Here is a 15,006-nt window from a genome sequence, read left to right as displayed (position 1 = left end):
TGAAAGAGGGAGAGTTATTCTTTGCTTCATGGAATGGCAGGAGAAGAGAATGAAAAAGCCAAAGGGGCTGAGTCACTGGGTCACAGGAGCTTATCCGGAGGCCACTTTTTCCCAAAGTGTGGCAGGGGTGGCTCCAGTGACTTCTGAGGGTACACAGAGGAACATATTTTAAGCCAAGTACTTATTTAAAGGTATTAGTAGTAAATATAACTAGTGTATTATACTTCTGATCTCACAGATATTACTATTCAGGAAAAGGCTAAAAAAATAAGGATGATGTAAGTCCTTTGAAGACATCTATGAGGTAAACAGAAGTCCAGAGGGTATGTAGATAAGGGGTATTTGTGAAGGAAGTGTATGAATGACTGAGGCCTGAGAAGCACTGTTCTGGGCACTGAGGAGGCTACACCCTGGGATTTAGCAGGGAAGAGGCCTGGCCAGATCTGTAGTCTAAAAGACTGCTGTGGAGCCAAGGAGGGAAGGTCGGGAAGAGATAGGACCCACTAGACACAAAGGCCTTGTTGAGAAGGCTACACCAGGGATCCGGCCCAGAGATGATCAAAGCCAGAGCCCAGGCCAGGCAGTGGACATGGGGAGAAGCTTGCCAGACTCACTCCTCCAGGCACAAAACCAGCTCCAACCCAGCCAGCCACAGCTAACACCAATGCCTGGCACCCAGGCTTTGTTTAGGATTCCTGTCTAATTACAACTTTGGCTTAATCAGATTTCTTCGTAAGTTCAAATGTCTTTATCGTCAACACAAGGCTCCTTTAGGGATTCACCCCAAAGGAGACACCATATGCAAGCTACAAATCTCCGTTTACCAGAGAACGTTGTCACCTCTGAAGAAGAAAATCAAAGAAGGCAAATGATCCAGGTTCTTGGAAGGCAGTGGCCTTGTCTCAGAGGCAAGAAAGCACTGCAGGTTATAGGAGAAGCAGAAAAAGTGACAGTAGCAGAAACAGCTAACTTTGATTTAGTGCATGGACAAGCTCATTTTCTTCTCGTAAAACCCCATGAGGTGGCCACTATAATGACCATTCCTATTTAATGGAGGAAGAAACAGATGCTGACACAGATGAACTAACTAGCCCCAGGCCATGCAGCCGACTAGGGGTGGACCTATGCGCCCAATATGGTTGCCACCAATATGCTTTACCATTTCCTCTAGGGTCAGTCCCACTGTCCTGGTGTTACCATTTCATACAAGCTTGTCACTGACGAAGTTGTAGGGTTGAGGGATATAAAACCTGACAAGCAATCTAAGAGTTGACGCTTGAAACAAAACATTATTCTATCATTCATCCTTTAGGTGTAATTCTTCTTACTTTAGGTTAATTACGATCTCTTCTATCAAACAAGACTCACTACCAGTTATGGTGAGATTTTATTTACTGTTGCTTTTTTTGTTTGTTTGTTTTTAACAGAACTGTGAGGTAAAGTAAAACAACACCACCACGTTTCTAGGTTAAAGACCCGAAGTCCCAAACTAGCTGGAGGCTTTGAGAAAGTCCCTTAATCTCTCTGAGCTTCTAAAATGAAGATAAGGAAAGCAAGCTCCTCAGACAGGTGTCAGGAGCATTAAAAATGCGAGGAAGTCCATTCTGCTTTTGGAAAGTCCCCTCTGTATGACTATCTAAAATCTTGCTACCACATAAACCAATAAACTTGACCAAAGTGACCCAGAAACAGTTAAGGCCTTCTTGTCTTATCCAAGGCCACTTGATTGATAGGAAAAGAAATTGAGGCTGTACACAGCAAAATAAGACTCCCAAACCACCCACTTGATTTAAAAACAATAAGCCGGAACCATTAAACAGTTTAATACCTATTACATTAAAAACATATTTCAGAGTACATTATGGCATAAGAATGGGAAATAAGGAGACAAGGAGAGGGAAGAAGAAAGAATGTGACCCAGAGAGTACTGAAATATATATTATGCAGTCCCACTGTTCACCTGTCTTGTTAATTCTGAGTTACAGATATTCCAATGCACGTCACCCTAAAACCTCCAAAAGCCCCCTGCTGAATGGACAGCCACAGAAGCCCAACAGGGCAAAGCACTCTGGACCACGGACGTTGTTACTAGAAAACCATCACTTTTTAAAACCCACCGCAATGGCCTGGCCTGAGGTCCTTACGTGAAAAAGGTAATTTTCCTTTGCCCTGTAAAGTCCCCTGTGGACTCAGTATTCTACTACTCCAAATGACACCAACAGTTCGTAATGTCCTGGTGTAACACCCATTCTGAAAGGGTCTTAGTGTGTCTATAATGAGAAAACTTTTACAAAGTACCAACTAAATATGCTTCTTTGTTCTGGTTCATCAAAAATAATAGGAAAGTTCTCTTGAGAATCATTGATCAAAACAACAGTTATAGTTATAGAAAGGATCACTCAAAAATAAGTAAAAACTCGGGGCTGGGCCAGTGGCATAGTGGTTAGGTCTGCCTACTCCACTTCTGTGGCCCAGGGTTCACCGGTTCAGATCGTGGGCGGGGACCTACACATGGCTCATCAAGCCATGCTGTGGAAGCATCCCACATAGAAAAACTTACAACTAGTTATATACAAGTATTTACTGGGGCTTTGGGAAGAAAAAAAGAGAAGACTGGCAATAGATGTCAGCTCAAGGCCAATCTTCCTCACCAAAAACATTTGCAAAAAAAAAAAAGGTAAAATCTAAAAGTTTATACTAAAACCAACGCTGGGGGTCTTAGCCTGGTGGCTCATAGCTTGGACTTTGCAGCAGGTACATTCTTTTTGGTCTACTCACTACTCTTTAAAAAAAAAATCCAACAGTGGCTAATACTTAAAAAAATGGGGAAAATTTGACACATATCATCCATATTTCAGCTTCCTTTGAAAAAGACGGGAAGATCCAGCGAGGCTCCCTTCCCCACATAGCAACACAGGGTTGGAGGTATGCAGCAGTTGCTCCCTGGAGCAGGTAATTAAACACTGGCGTCAGCTTCCCTCCCTGCATTCCTCCGCCTGGCTCCTGCAGGCATTCTGGTTTGCAATAATTACTGTTTCTGCATACTTACTCCCAAACACTGTGTGCAGCTCCCATCGGCAGGGATGAATGATCCTGCAGTGGAAACGGCCGACAAGCTACTCTCCAAAGTGCTGGTGCTCACTCCTCCAACAGAAAGCACAGCCAGCACAGTGAAGAGCTCATTTTATACAGGGGGTTATTTTTTCATGAGCTTAGGTCTGGCTGTAGAGTCACTCATTAACTCCAGGCATTTGCCAAAGCTGGTTACTGAAGTCATGACGGCTGCGTAAGAAGGGGCTTCTGGAAGGTGATAATGAATTTCCAGAACTTTAAGTTGATAAAACAAAAGGTAAAGTGGCCAGGAAAAGAATAAGAGGAAGCAATATCACTTCAAAACATTTTAAAATATTAAAAAGAAGTGAGAATATTTACCTAAGTGACTAATAATACTATGACTTATATTAGCTCAGTAGTTTTCCAAAACTTATAACTACTGTTAAATTCAAAGAAAGACAGCGCCTTTAAGGATTGCTTTGGAGACCATTTTGGGTTTTTTCGTTGTTAGTGATGTTGTCACCTTAAAACATCATTATAAGGTAACAGTATAACATAATGGTGTGAGATACTTAAAAATCCCAGGGTTTGTATTCTGAAAGATACCTGGTTTGACTAGTTAGGCAAAAGCTGTTCTAGAAAGTACAGTATTTTAAAGGCTATTAAACACTACGGCTTTCTTGGCACTGACAGTCATTAAAGATTTCAATTTAGGCGTGATCCCATTAAAAGTAAGGTGACTTTTGATCGGAAAATTCAGCATTAACTATGGTTAAAGATCTCATACTAACAAACTAGGTCAGTTTGTGATTCCTTTAATTCATCCTCTTTTCTCTAAGAAAAATGTTTGTAAGAGCACTTTGCCTAGTCTTCAAGATGGTCCTTAGACTTGGGCATCTTCCCATTGTGAAGTGAGTTTACTAGGAGAATCAATTTTCTTTTTTATGATTTTTACTTCTCATTACAAAAGTAACACGTGCACTAAGCATTGCAGGAGAATACTTAATGGCACAGAAAGATAATAAGTAAAAGCAGTTTACAAAATAGCATATATATATATTATACATACATTATTATTACAGTAACCTATGCATACAAAAAAGGTTGAAAGGCCACAAAAATAAAAATAAATTGTAGTTAGCTTTGTGCAACAAAAGTATGAGCTTTTAACTTTCTTTTTGCTTTTTTAGATTTTTCTAAATATTATATAAAGTCTATACATTTTTATTTTTAATAAAAAATATTAATTTATTTTTATAAGAAATGTTATTTAAACATTTTTTATCTATTAGACTATAGGTTAATTTATTTACATATCCATCCAACTAACATTTAGGAGTATATTATATGCTAGACCCTATGCTGCTTTAGGACACAATGTCATAACACTTGGTCCATGCTCTCAGAAGGTTAACATCCAGTAGGAAAAAGCCACAAGTAGTCCCCATTGGTAGAGGAGCGCAGTAAGCGCTATGACAGAGGTGAGTACAGTGGAGGGACATCTACACCAGACAGGGAGAGTTTCCTAGAGGAGACATTTGAACTAATATGTGCACTTAGGTAAGGTGGGTAAAGGGGGGAAGTCGGGCATCCCAAGCCAGTCTTAAGTCTGATTCACATTTATTAATGTTGAGACATGGCCAGTCGTCCACCAAAAAGTTATAATGGGAACAAGAGACCCTAGAGATGTTAAATGGATACAATAAACTGGATGTGGTGATTGACCGATGTGGGGAGATGACTGAGAAGCAAGATGATGTCCACATTCTGTCTTCAGGGACTGAATAGCTGGTGGTACCAGCGACTATGATGGAGAAAACAGCAGGCAGGAGTTGTGAGGACAGTGGCAGGGACAAAGATGGAAATAAGAAACCCAGTTTAGGGTATGATCTGTCTTGAGTTTGTTTGATCCATGGATGATCCAAATATTGAAGACTACCAAATATATGTGTGTTTGGGGCTCAGTAGAAAATTCTAAACTGAAAATACCAGGAAATGATTGGCATATAAGAATTAGGCAATTGTGAGGCATCGCTTAACAACAGGCACATGTTCTGGGAAACGTATCGTTAGGCGATTTCATCATTATGCGAACATCATAGCGTATACTTACGCAAACCTAGATGGTATAGCCTACTACACACCTAGGCTGTATGGTACTAACCTTATGGGACCACCATCTTACATGCAGTCTGTCGTTGACCAAAAATGTTGTTAGGTGGTGCATGACTGTATAGTGAGAAAGAGAGAGGGTCATTTAAAGGGTAACATTTAATGAGGAAACAGAGGAAGGAAAGACTGGGAAGGGATGATAAACACTACAGAACATGAAAGTAAAATAAGAACAAAACAATTCCCCTTTGTTTATCACAATATGGAGAATGCCTAACAGATTCTAGCATTCTAACCCAAATCCAAAGCGCAGGAAGTTCAAGGAAGGAACTGGTACTCCGTATGTTTAAGGCTCCTAGCTGACTTTATTACAAAGCCAAGTTTGGCACCCACTGATCTAAGTCATGAACTCTTTGTTAACTCCTACATGTTCGTATCTGAGACACAGAATACATTCCTCCACAGGTTTCAGCCCGCAACATTTCTGAATTTAGAATTGGAGACCAGTTGCTCCTATAAGGAGAAAGCGTACCACACTTCATTCCTTCGGCTAAAGCCTCTGCACCTGACGGCTATTCACTGGTGAAGTGTAGGTTGGCAAAGGACGGTAACCGCCACTCCAGGGAGAGACCATTGTAGGGTGTACTGTTCTGGGAAACAGGGATTGGCACAGGTAGAGAAGAGAGAGGAACCACTCGAGTTCATGAATATGGTACTTAAAAAAAGATGCCAAGCTGGAAAAGTCCTAGACTTATTGGGCAAAGCCCATAAAGTGGCCAATCTTGGTAAAGCCGCAGACTCAGGCAGATCAAGAAAAAGCTAGAAAGGCAGGTCAGTCTGCACAGGGATTTTAAAAACAGACAAGGGTTTAAGTACTGAAGACTTAAGATATTTTTTGTGGCAATATGACAAGACCAAAATAACTTTTTAGAAGATCGTTGTGGCCATAGGGTACAAAACAGATTTTAAGAGGAGGAACTAGAGAATAGGAAATGGTAGTTTAGGTACAAGGTGCTGTGCTCACAACAAGTTAGGTAAAATAAGGAACCTGGATCCTCTGACATTAGCTTCAGAGGACAGAATTTTGTATGCTTTTGGTTTTGGTCAGATGACCACTATAGCACATAAAAATTTATTCTATTGGAGCTGTCCCAGTGGCATAGTGGTTAAGTTCGCATGCTCCACTTTGGTGGCACGCGGTTCACTGGTTTGGATGCTGGTTGTGCACCTACGCACCACTTGCCAAGCCATGCTGTGGCGGGAGTCCCACATATAAAATAGAGGAAGATGGACATGGATGTTAGCTCAGGGCCAGTCTTCCTCAGCAAAAAGAGGAGGATTTGTTGCGGATGTCGACTCAGAGCTAATCTTCCTCAAAAAAAAAAAAAAAAAATCATTGTATTAATGAGCCAATGCTAGAATCAGCCTGCAAGTAAGTTAAGACATCCAATATCAGAGAAAGGATAGTTTATTTAAGCTCTTTATTTCTATACAATGTTCTCATTAGATCACCTCCATTCAATTAATGAGCACTATGGAGCATCATCCATAAAGTATGTTACTTCCTTTCCCCATAATTGCTGAAATATATCTAGCCCAGATGGAAGGTACTTTAGCAAAGTCCAAGGAAATGAATAAATCTGGGGATGCTGCAAAATTTCATTCCCTCACTAGCTAGGAAAAGACTTTGAGTGTATGAAGTATTCCTCTCCCACACTCATTTCAGTGATTTGTCAGCCCAAATAAAGAGTGTAATTAATAAAGTTTTAACTGCCTGCTCTGGTGTCTAGTTATGAGAATGGAATTTGAAATCAAATGGATTTGAGTATAAATCCTGGATTTGATATTTGCCAGTTTGAGCAAGGTGTTGAAACTCAGTGTTTCCCAGTTTCTGCATGTGTAAAATGGGGAATAATCTCACATGCCTCAAGAACCATCACGGGTATTAAGTGAGATACCTATGCAAAGTACCATCCAGAGTACCGCATCTGGCACTGAGCCAAGAAGGGCATCAAGAAAGTGCGCTTCCTGCCCTCTAGCCATTTCTGACTTAGACCTGGGGAAATGGATAGCTGAGCCACTAGGTTAATTTCTTTGATATTCTCCTTTCAGTTTTTAAGAGTGGGAATCCTTACTTAGGATGATGAAGATCTCATAGAAGCATCTTTGTAAAGTAAGTGCTCAACCAGAATAATCCGATGCATTTTATAAAGTTGCAATTCAGGCACCAGAATTATATCAGGGTCCAAAGAAGCTCTCAGACCCATAGTTTGAAGATGAATCAGATTTCAGATGGATGGCACATCAAGAAAGGCCCAGTACTCATGACTTTCAGGCTTTACTCTAAATAGTCCAAAATTCAGAGTGAATACTTTTTAAAGACAAAAGAAAATACGAAGAGAATTAAAAGGTAGATCCTGACTAGGATCTGCCATCAACCAGTCACTCCTAACAATACAACATAGCTTTGATGGTGGAAAGGTTACATACACGGTCTTTGTATATATGGTTGCTGCTACTAGAAATGTGAGGAAGGGCAATAAATCCCCATTTGTATTTACTGTAGTAAAGAATTTAAAACCAACAGAAATTGGACTAAAATAGTCTTTAAACTATATATATATATATAAATATATATGGATATCCAAGTAATCTCATAAAATTAAAATGTGATTAGATATTTAAAAAATTACATTCTATTATACCAGCACCAGGAAAAATAGTAAAGAACAGAAAATAAAACAAAGAAATTCCTATAAAAGTCCATTAAGAGAATAGCAACTATGAGCATAAAGATCTCCTCTAGCTAGAGCTAAGAATTAACTATGGAATATATTTAAATATGAAACACCAATTGCATGTCCACGGGCAACCGCGGGGAACCGTGGGGAGAGCGTATATACCGCAGGAAGTACTACTGCGCTCACAAAGCAGATCTGAGAAATATTCATACAACACGGATAGCAGATCCTTCAAAAGGACAGATACCTGTGCACTCATGAGTACATTTCAATTTTGAAATAATAAAAAAATCCCAATTATTATAAAGTGCTTGGGAACTTCAGTTATTCTTGACATTATATAAGGAATATCATGCTTTCTACAACATGTATGGATGAATTTATTCTAACTGTGGGCAGGCACAAAATATAGATATCCTGTATAAATCGAAGGGCTTGCTGACATCAATTAGAAGCTGATTAGAGAAACATGATATATTTGTATACCAAAGTATAAATAAGTTTATTATTAAAGGAGTCACATAGAATAAAACTCCTCAGGTCACTGGTGACATGACTTTATATCAAACAAATGTTATTTAGCAAGTGCTCACTCAGCTTTAAAATAAAAGATTTTTAAAGCTACTTTTGCTTGCTTTTTCATCTACGAAATTGATAAAGATAAAGAATCATACTACTAAGGTTTCCCAGTGTGTGGGAAACAGGGCACTCTCACGCTGGTGGTGTATAAATTGCCACAATGTCACGTGTGACATGCATTTTGAAAGTCTGCAACATATCTTGTGACTTGGTAAGACTACCTGAAGGATTTACAAAGGCGTTTAATGTAGCATTGTTTATAATGGCAACAAATCTGGAACAAGCTACTATCTAAAACAGGAACATGATCAATCAATCAGGAAACACAATGGGGTGCTGACTATAGTGTTCATATACATATAATAATATAGTATTTGACATGGAAAATATGCATAACATATTAAGTGGTAAAAACAGTAGACCACAAAATAGATTCTCCCCCCACCACCACTGCCCCACTTATCTGTATCTTCAACTGTTGCTAAATTGTCTTAGCATAATTATTTTCAAGTTTAAGAAATTTTTTTAATACCCACAGGCTCTCCCTCTCCCACGTCCCCCCTCTTATTAGCTTACTTATTACCCAAATCACACTAACCAATTAATTCAGCTTGGATTAAACATTTATGCACGACTTGGCAAATTCTCCGTAATTCCTGCTATTTAATTCCATCTCCATCTTATTTATTTTAAAAGTCAGATCATACAAAATCAATTTTTATAAAACATTTGAGAGATTAAGAGGCCATAAATAATTGGAAAAAAAGAGAAAAGTTTAAATTTGAACAGGAATTATTGATTCTTTCTAAAAAAAGAAATAATCTCCCAGTATTAAGAAAGAAAAAAGGTAATCGTATTTTTTATATAGAAGAGTATCCAAGTCTTTGAAAGACAATCTATATTAAGTCTCTAGAAAGTGCTAGGAACTGTTTTCAACAGCTTTTCATAAGCTCCTCAGGGTAGGGTCCCAGTCTTATTTATCCACAACCAGTCCAGTGCCTGCCAGGATGTACGCACTCAATAATTGTTTGTTCAAATACATCCAATTACTAAACACTCACCATGATCCATTTTTCAAATTAAGAAATTATGTTTCAAATGGATAAAGTATCTCATTCTAGAGCCCACAATTCCTAGGGATTCTCAGCCAGCTCTGACTCTGTCTGATTCTGGGGCTCCTTATCCCACTGCCCAGAGAGGGCAGCCCAAGATGGCACACTTCTTCCAGGGCGGGGCACGCTCTTGTCTTCTTCTTATGCTTCAGAAAACTTCTAGCACAGGCTTGTGCAAAACGAAGGTGCAAAGATAAATGCTTGTTAATACCAAAAACCTATTGCTTGTCGCACTCTATCAATTTAGGATTACCTTCCAGATGAAACATTCCTTTAGGAGCAATAGTGTTGTTTTCATAGTGTGGGGACCTGAAATTGGCCACCCCAAGATATGTCTCTTTGGCATCAGGATTATTTGAGGCTGATTATTTTGATAAACTGGGACAGGGAAGGAGGCTCTGAGGAATGGAACTCACCCTTTGTTAGGAGACATTTACATTTGTAAGGTAAATCTCTAGCTGTAAAAGATGCCTCCCTCTCTGTACCAGGAAGAAGAAAGGAGATGACCTTCTCTCTAGAAACTCTTAATCAATGCCAAAGGCAAGGACTTAAATCTGCATTTTTATTGCACTTGTCTGGTAACCTCCTGTAACTAACTTCCCTCCCCCTCCCAACGTTGGCATTTCTTTAAGGATTAAGCATCTTTCCTTAGGCTAGGGATTGCTGCGCTCACCTGTGACCGCCCAGCTCAAGACAACAGACTTACCTCCTGCTATGCCCACCGAGATAGCAGACCCACTACCTGCTGTGTCCATCATGTGCTGTGCCGACAGGGCAATCTTGTGACTATTGTGGGAGGGACATTTCAAACATATGTGAAATATCCTGTTTTGGGGTATATAACCCCTCTGTGTACCCCACTTCTTCAGCACCCTTTCTTCCTTGGCCCCGGGCCATGGTTCCTCAAAAAGCTTTGTTTAATTTTCTCTTGCTATTCTGTCTCATGTGAATTTAATTCGTTCTCCGCCCAGACAAAGTGCATTTGTTCTTGGCAGGTGTGTTAGCCAAAGTCTGCCCAGATGATGACGCTCAATGACTTTAAAGTCAGGGAAAGGAAAAATGTGTAGGTTTAACAATTTTGAAAAGTAATTGCAAGGCCTTTGTAAAGACATTTTTATTCTACCAAATATATAAAAGAAAAACTTATTTTTTCTAAAAATAATGTTTCCTGATTATTTTTATTATAAAGATGTCCTCAGTGGTGTACTGCTGAAGAATTTCTATGCCACCATCCCTACTGTGCTAGACTGTTATAAAACCAATAAAATTTCTTCTTTGGCAATTGAAAAATATAAATCTCTTTACAGGTCTACAGCCCCTCAACCCCACCCAGATGATCTGATGTCACATTTCTTATGCTGCTGAGTCACACACACACTCAGCACACGGTACCTAAGATGACCTCAAATTTGCTACCTTGAAACCATCCTTTAGCAGAAAGCTACTCAAATAATATCCTACTAGAAATTCTAAAAAGTTAAATTAAGAGAAATCTCTTATTTGAGAGTAAAATTAAGTATTTTAAGATTAAATTAAAAAATCAAGATGCAATTTGAATCTAATTGACCAACAGATTTTCCATTTTCGCCCACACTCACCTCTCCCGAGGAACAGCAAACCAGTACTCCGGCTGCTTTCTTCGTTTGCCATAGTGCTGGACCATGGCTGCAGTGTGAGTGGCAAAGGATTTTCTCATTGGTTTTCCCACTTTAATGCAAAGAAACATGGGTGGGGTCTTGCTTTTCTCTTCTTTTGAAGGAAGTATATCTGAATCACACATGAAAAAATCTCCCTCAATATTGGCGACAGTAAAACCTTTCAACTTACAAAGAATAGTGTCCAATCCCCTCTTCGTGATGGAAAGTCAAAACACATGGCAGAAACATCAAACAACATCATCACAATAGGACTAATTAAATGTTTCGGACCTTCTTTAGCACAAAAGGAAAAAGCTTTGGATGTTTCAGGGTGGTCTACATCACATGAGATGCCACGTACTGGGAATAAGCATAAAAACCAACACAATAACAGATAGTGGAGAATTGTGACAACCCACAAGAATACATATCAATGAATGGTACTGAGGATCCAACCATGCCATAATGCAATTCCATTTAGAACTGAAATGTCTTCAAAAACATTTTAAACTCCTTTAGATTTAGAAATCCAAAATAAAATAGGAAAGTTACTGGAAAGATTAAAAAAAGCAAACTACTTTTGAAATAGTATTTACGGTTCAATTTTCAGAAACAGATATCACCTACTAATTTTTTTCCCGAATTATTAATGTATCAGTAAAGATATGCTCTATTGAGAAAACATTGTTCTCAAATAATTGTATTACTTTTGCTATCTCATGTGCAAGTTTAAGTAAGGCAACTATACAACAGAATATAAAGACTCTAAAGAAAAATGGCTTACCTTCAATGGGTACCTGAACTCTCTTTAAGAGCCATAACTGAATTTCAGATTTATTATCCATTTGTGCAGCTTGGCAACTGTTGTCCAGAGTAGATTCCAGAGAGGAGTCTGGAGACTCTTTATTCATAGTTTCTTCTGTAGAAGAGCCCAGAGGCAGTGGAAGGGGCGCTCTCTCTTTCACCCAGGTTTTGTCTGGCTCTTTATTGCCCTCAGTCGGGAGATCACTCGTCTGGGGAAGAGTACTACTAAGGGTGATGTCTATTCCCACTGGTTCAATACTTTTGTCATCACTTAATTCTGCCTTCTGCAAGTTATCAGATAACCGTGACCCTTCTTTGTTCTTATTAAGGTAATATTCGATGAGTTTAACTTTATCCAGATCTTCATGGATGTTCAGTGTGTTTTCCACCTGGCTTTCCGGGGAACCAGACTGCTTGTCCACCTCCGGCATTATATCTTGCTTCTCACAGGTTTCTAAATCTAGGGCTCCTTTCAGTTCAGCATCACTCTCTGTTCTTGAAAAGTTCAGGGCTGACTGTACCTGCCTTTCCATTGCAGAACTGATTATTTGTGACTTAGTCTTCCTTAGCTCCTCTGGGTCAAGAGAAAGGCACTCCTTCGAGGTGTCTCTTTTGTCCATTCCACCATCAGTTTGAGAAGAAAGTTCTTCCAGGTCAACAAAGTCATCATCTTCCCCTAAAAGGGAATTTTCTTTGGCTATAGGTTCAAATGCAGCCTGAGTGTCAGGAGATTCCTTGCTGACGTTAGTTACTATGGTAGATCCAGTGGTTGCCTCTGTAGACGATTCCAGTTTCTTTAACTTTCCTGACACAGAGCTGTCTAAGGGCTTCATATGTGTGTGTTTTGCTGACTTCTCCAAGGGTCTTGATTTGGAATCTGAAGTGATGGTTCTCTCTCCATTCTGCTGTCGTTTTTCCTTGTTGAGAGATTTGAATTTACTGAATGGGTTGATATCCTTTTCTGAAGCCAGGTCTTCCCATTCTCCAGGCCTGTACAGAGGACAAAGATCCTGAGGTAGGTCACTGTCGGGGGAAAAATGGTGGATGCACATGGAATGTTAAAAACAAAACCAAAAGCAAAATGGAGGAAAGGCAAAAATCAAAACAAAACCCAACCAAAAACCAAAACAGAAACATATCGCAACTAAAATTTATGTTTAAATGATTTCAGAATAAAGAAATGAAATCAAGAAATTGACTTCAAAATGAAACATAAATCAATTATAAGAAGTGACAAAGCAAAACACCATGAGAGCTGCACATCCTACTAGAAGCACACGAATGTATATGAAGTCATTATGAACGTGGAGATGTCACCCACTAGATTTTTAATGATGACATGTTTCTGATTTTCATGAAGGAAAGAACAAAGGAGAGGAAGTGTTTTAGTAGGACTAGAATTTCTTAAATATTCAAAGCTTTTTGTTTTTATAAAATAGGATATAAACCAACTACATTAATTTTGAATAGTTAATTGACTGAGTAGTTACTCATTTAACTGCTCTGTAAAATGACTGACCCTGAACCCTAATTTTGCATTTCATGGCTTAGGATCTGATGCTTCTAATAACAGACATCCTTCTATGCCCAAAGGAGATGCAAGGGGAAGCTTCCACTATTATTGTGGATATACAGCACCTGCTCCATTTCACAGTTTAAAAATTTATAGAAAAGTAAATCGAATAAGCTCTTACCTACTTAGTTTAAATTTCTTAACTCTTTCATTTTATAGGAATATCATTTTAACTTTATGGAGATGGGCAACTGGTTTATCAGGTGAAACGTATTTTCCTTGGATGCAGTCAATTATTTTTCCTTAATAACAGATGCTTTACTACCCAAATTTGAATCACACATGACTAAACATGATCTCCAAAGTTTAAAATAAGTGGTCACGAATATACTTTTTAAGCCATGACTGGAAATATCTTGATTAACCTGTATTTTCACTTACCTTAGTGTTGATACTCAGTTAAAACACAGAGATATAAAAACCCTTTTTAAAAATAACATGTTCAGATTTCAAAAATAAATTCTTAAAAAGACTAGGTCATATTCAGGTAAGACTTTATTATTCTGGCTTTCAAATAATTACGATAATAAAGCAACAAAGTACTAGGAAGTTCTTAAGTTACAAGACCTTCTCCCCAAAGTTATTTTATAAATCACTGGCATGAGAACATCCATGCTCTTTCCAAAAGAAAATGAAAGTCTACATAATTGTTAGGCTCTGACAGATGCTTTAAAAAGCCTCTTTAATTCATAATTCATCTCAATTCACTAAGCATTCACTGAGCTCCTAAATGTCATGCTAAAAGACGATGTGACAGTGTCTGTGTTCTGCAGGAACCTGCATACACAAAAATGTTCTGCCCGACACTAGCACTCCGGGAGATGGTAAAGATGCTCCAGTCCGAGAGTCAAATAAGTTAGTATAACATGGTGTAATTTCCATCTTAGTACCCAAAATTTAATTTGGCATATTAAAGGCTATAATAAGTCCTGTAAGAAAGAAACCCAGCTCCTCACATACTTGGTTAATAAGCAAAAGCGTCTTCCAGGAAAATCTAAGTCCCTTTCTCATCTCTTCCTTCTCTACCAAGCTTGACCCCACAAAGTATAAATTGACTAAACTCTAATCAGCCTCCTATATTACCTTCTTGTCTACCTTTCCCTTCTTGTTCGTCTGCCTAATCCAAGCTGGGATTAATTTAGCCATCTGCTTTTTCTTCAATGCAGTTGCCAAGCACTGTTGGGGCAAAGTGGAGGGTGGTGTCAACTGGCCCTGCTGTTCATGTTTTCTACACGCAGCCAGGCACCTAATGATGATCAAAAATCCCTTCAGTTGTACCCTTCCTAGTCTCTGTGGCAGCTGGAGTTACAAAATGTCCTCATAAAAAACACAAAGCCTGAAGGTGAGGATGGAGAGATTTTATACACACACACACACACACTTTTAAAACTATT

General features: G+C 38.9%; 1 protein-coding gene across 7 annotated transcripts in view; it reads right to left on the bottom strand.

Annotated features, from left to right (window-relative positions):
* NCOA7 (nuclear receptor coactivator 7) overlaps positions 1–15,006 on the bottom strand; it is a 147,210-nt gene that overhangs the window by 28,408 nt on the left and 103,796 nt on the right. For 5 of the 7 annotated variants that reach the window (XM_044757115.2, XM_014858309.3, XM_044757114.2 and 2 more), the window contains 2 exons: positions 12,020–13,062; positions 11,197–11,365 (listed from right to left, as the gene is read on the bottom strand). In XM_044757115.2, the coding sequence (XP_044613050.1) occupies positions 11,197–11,365; positions 12,020–13,062 (1,212 nt within the window). The remainder of the gene's footprint in view (positions 1–11,196; positions 11,366–12,019; positions 13,063–15,006) is intronic. The other 2 variants (XM_070496674.1, XM_044757117.2) reach the window with 1 other exon arrangement.

This window comes from Equus asinus, chromosome 24, assembly GCF_041296235.1.
Source record: "Equus asinus isolate D_3611 breed Donkey chromosome 24, EquAss-T2T_v2, whole genome shotgun sequence".
Taxonomy (NCBI): domain Eukaryota; kingdom Metazoa; phylum Chordata; class Mammalia; order Perissodactyla; family Equidae; genus Equus; species Equus asinus.
The sequence above is the reverse complement of the archived record's forward strand: the minus strand, read 5'-3'. Positions and strand labels throughout refer to the sequence as shown.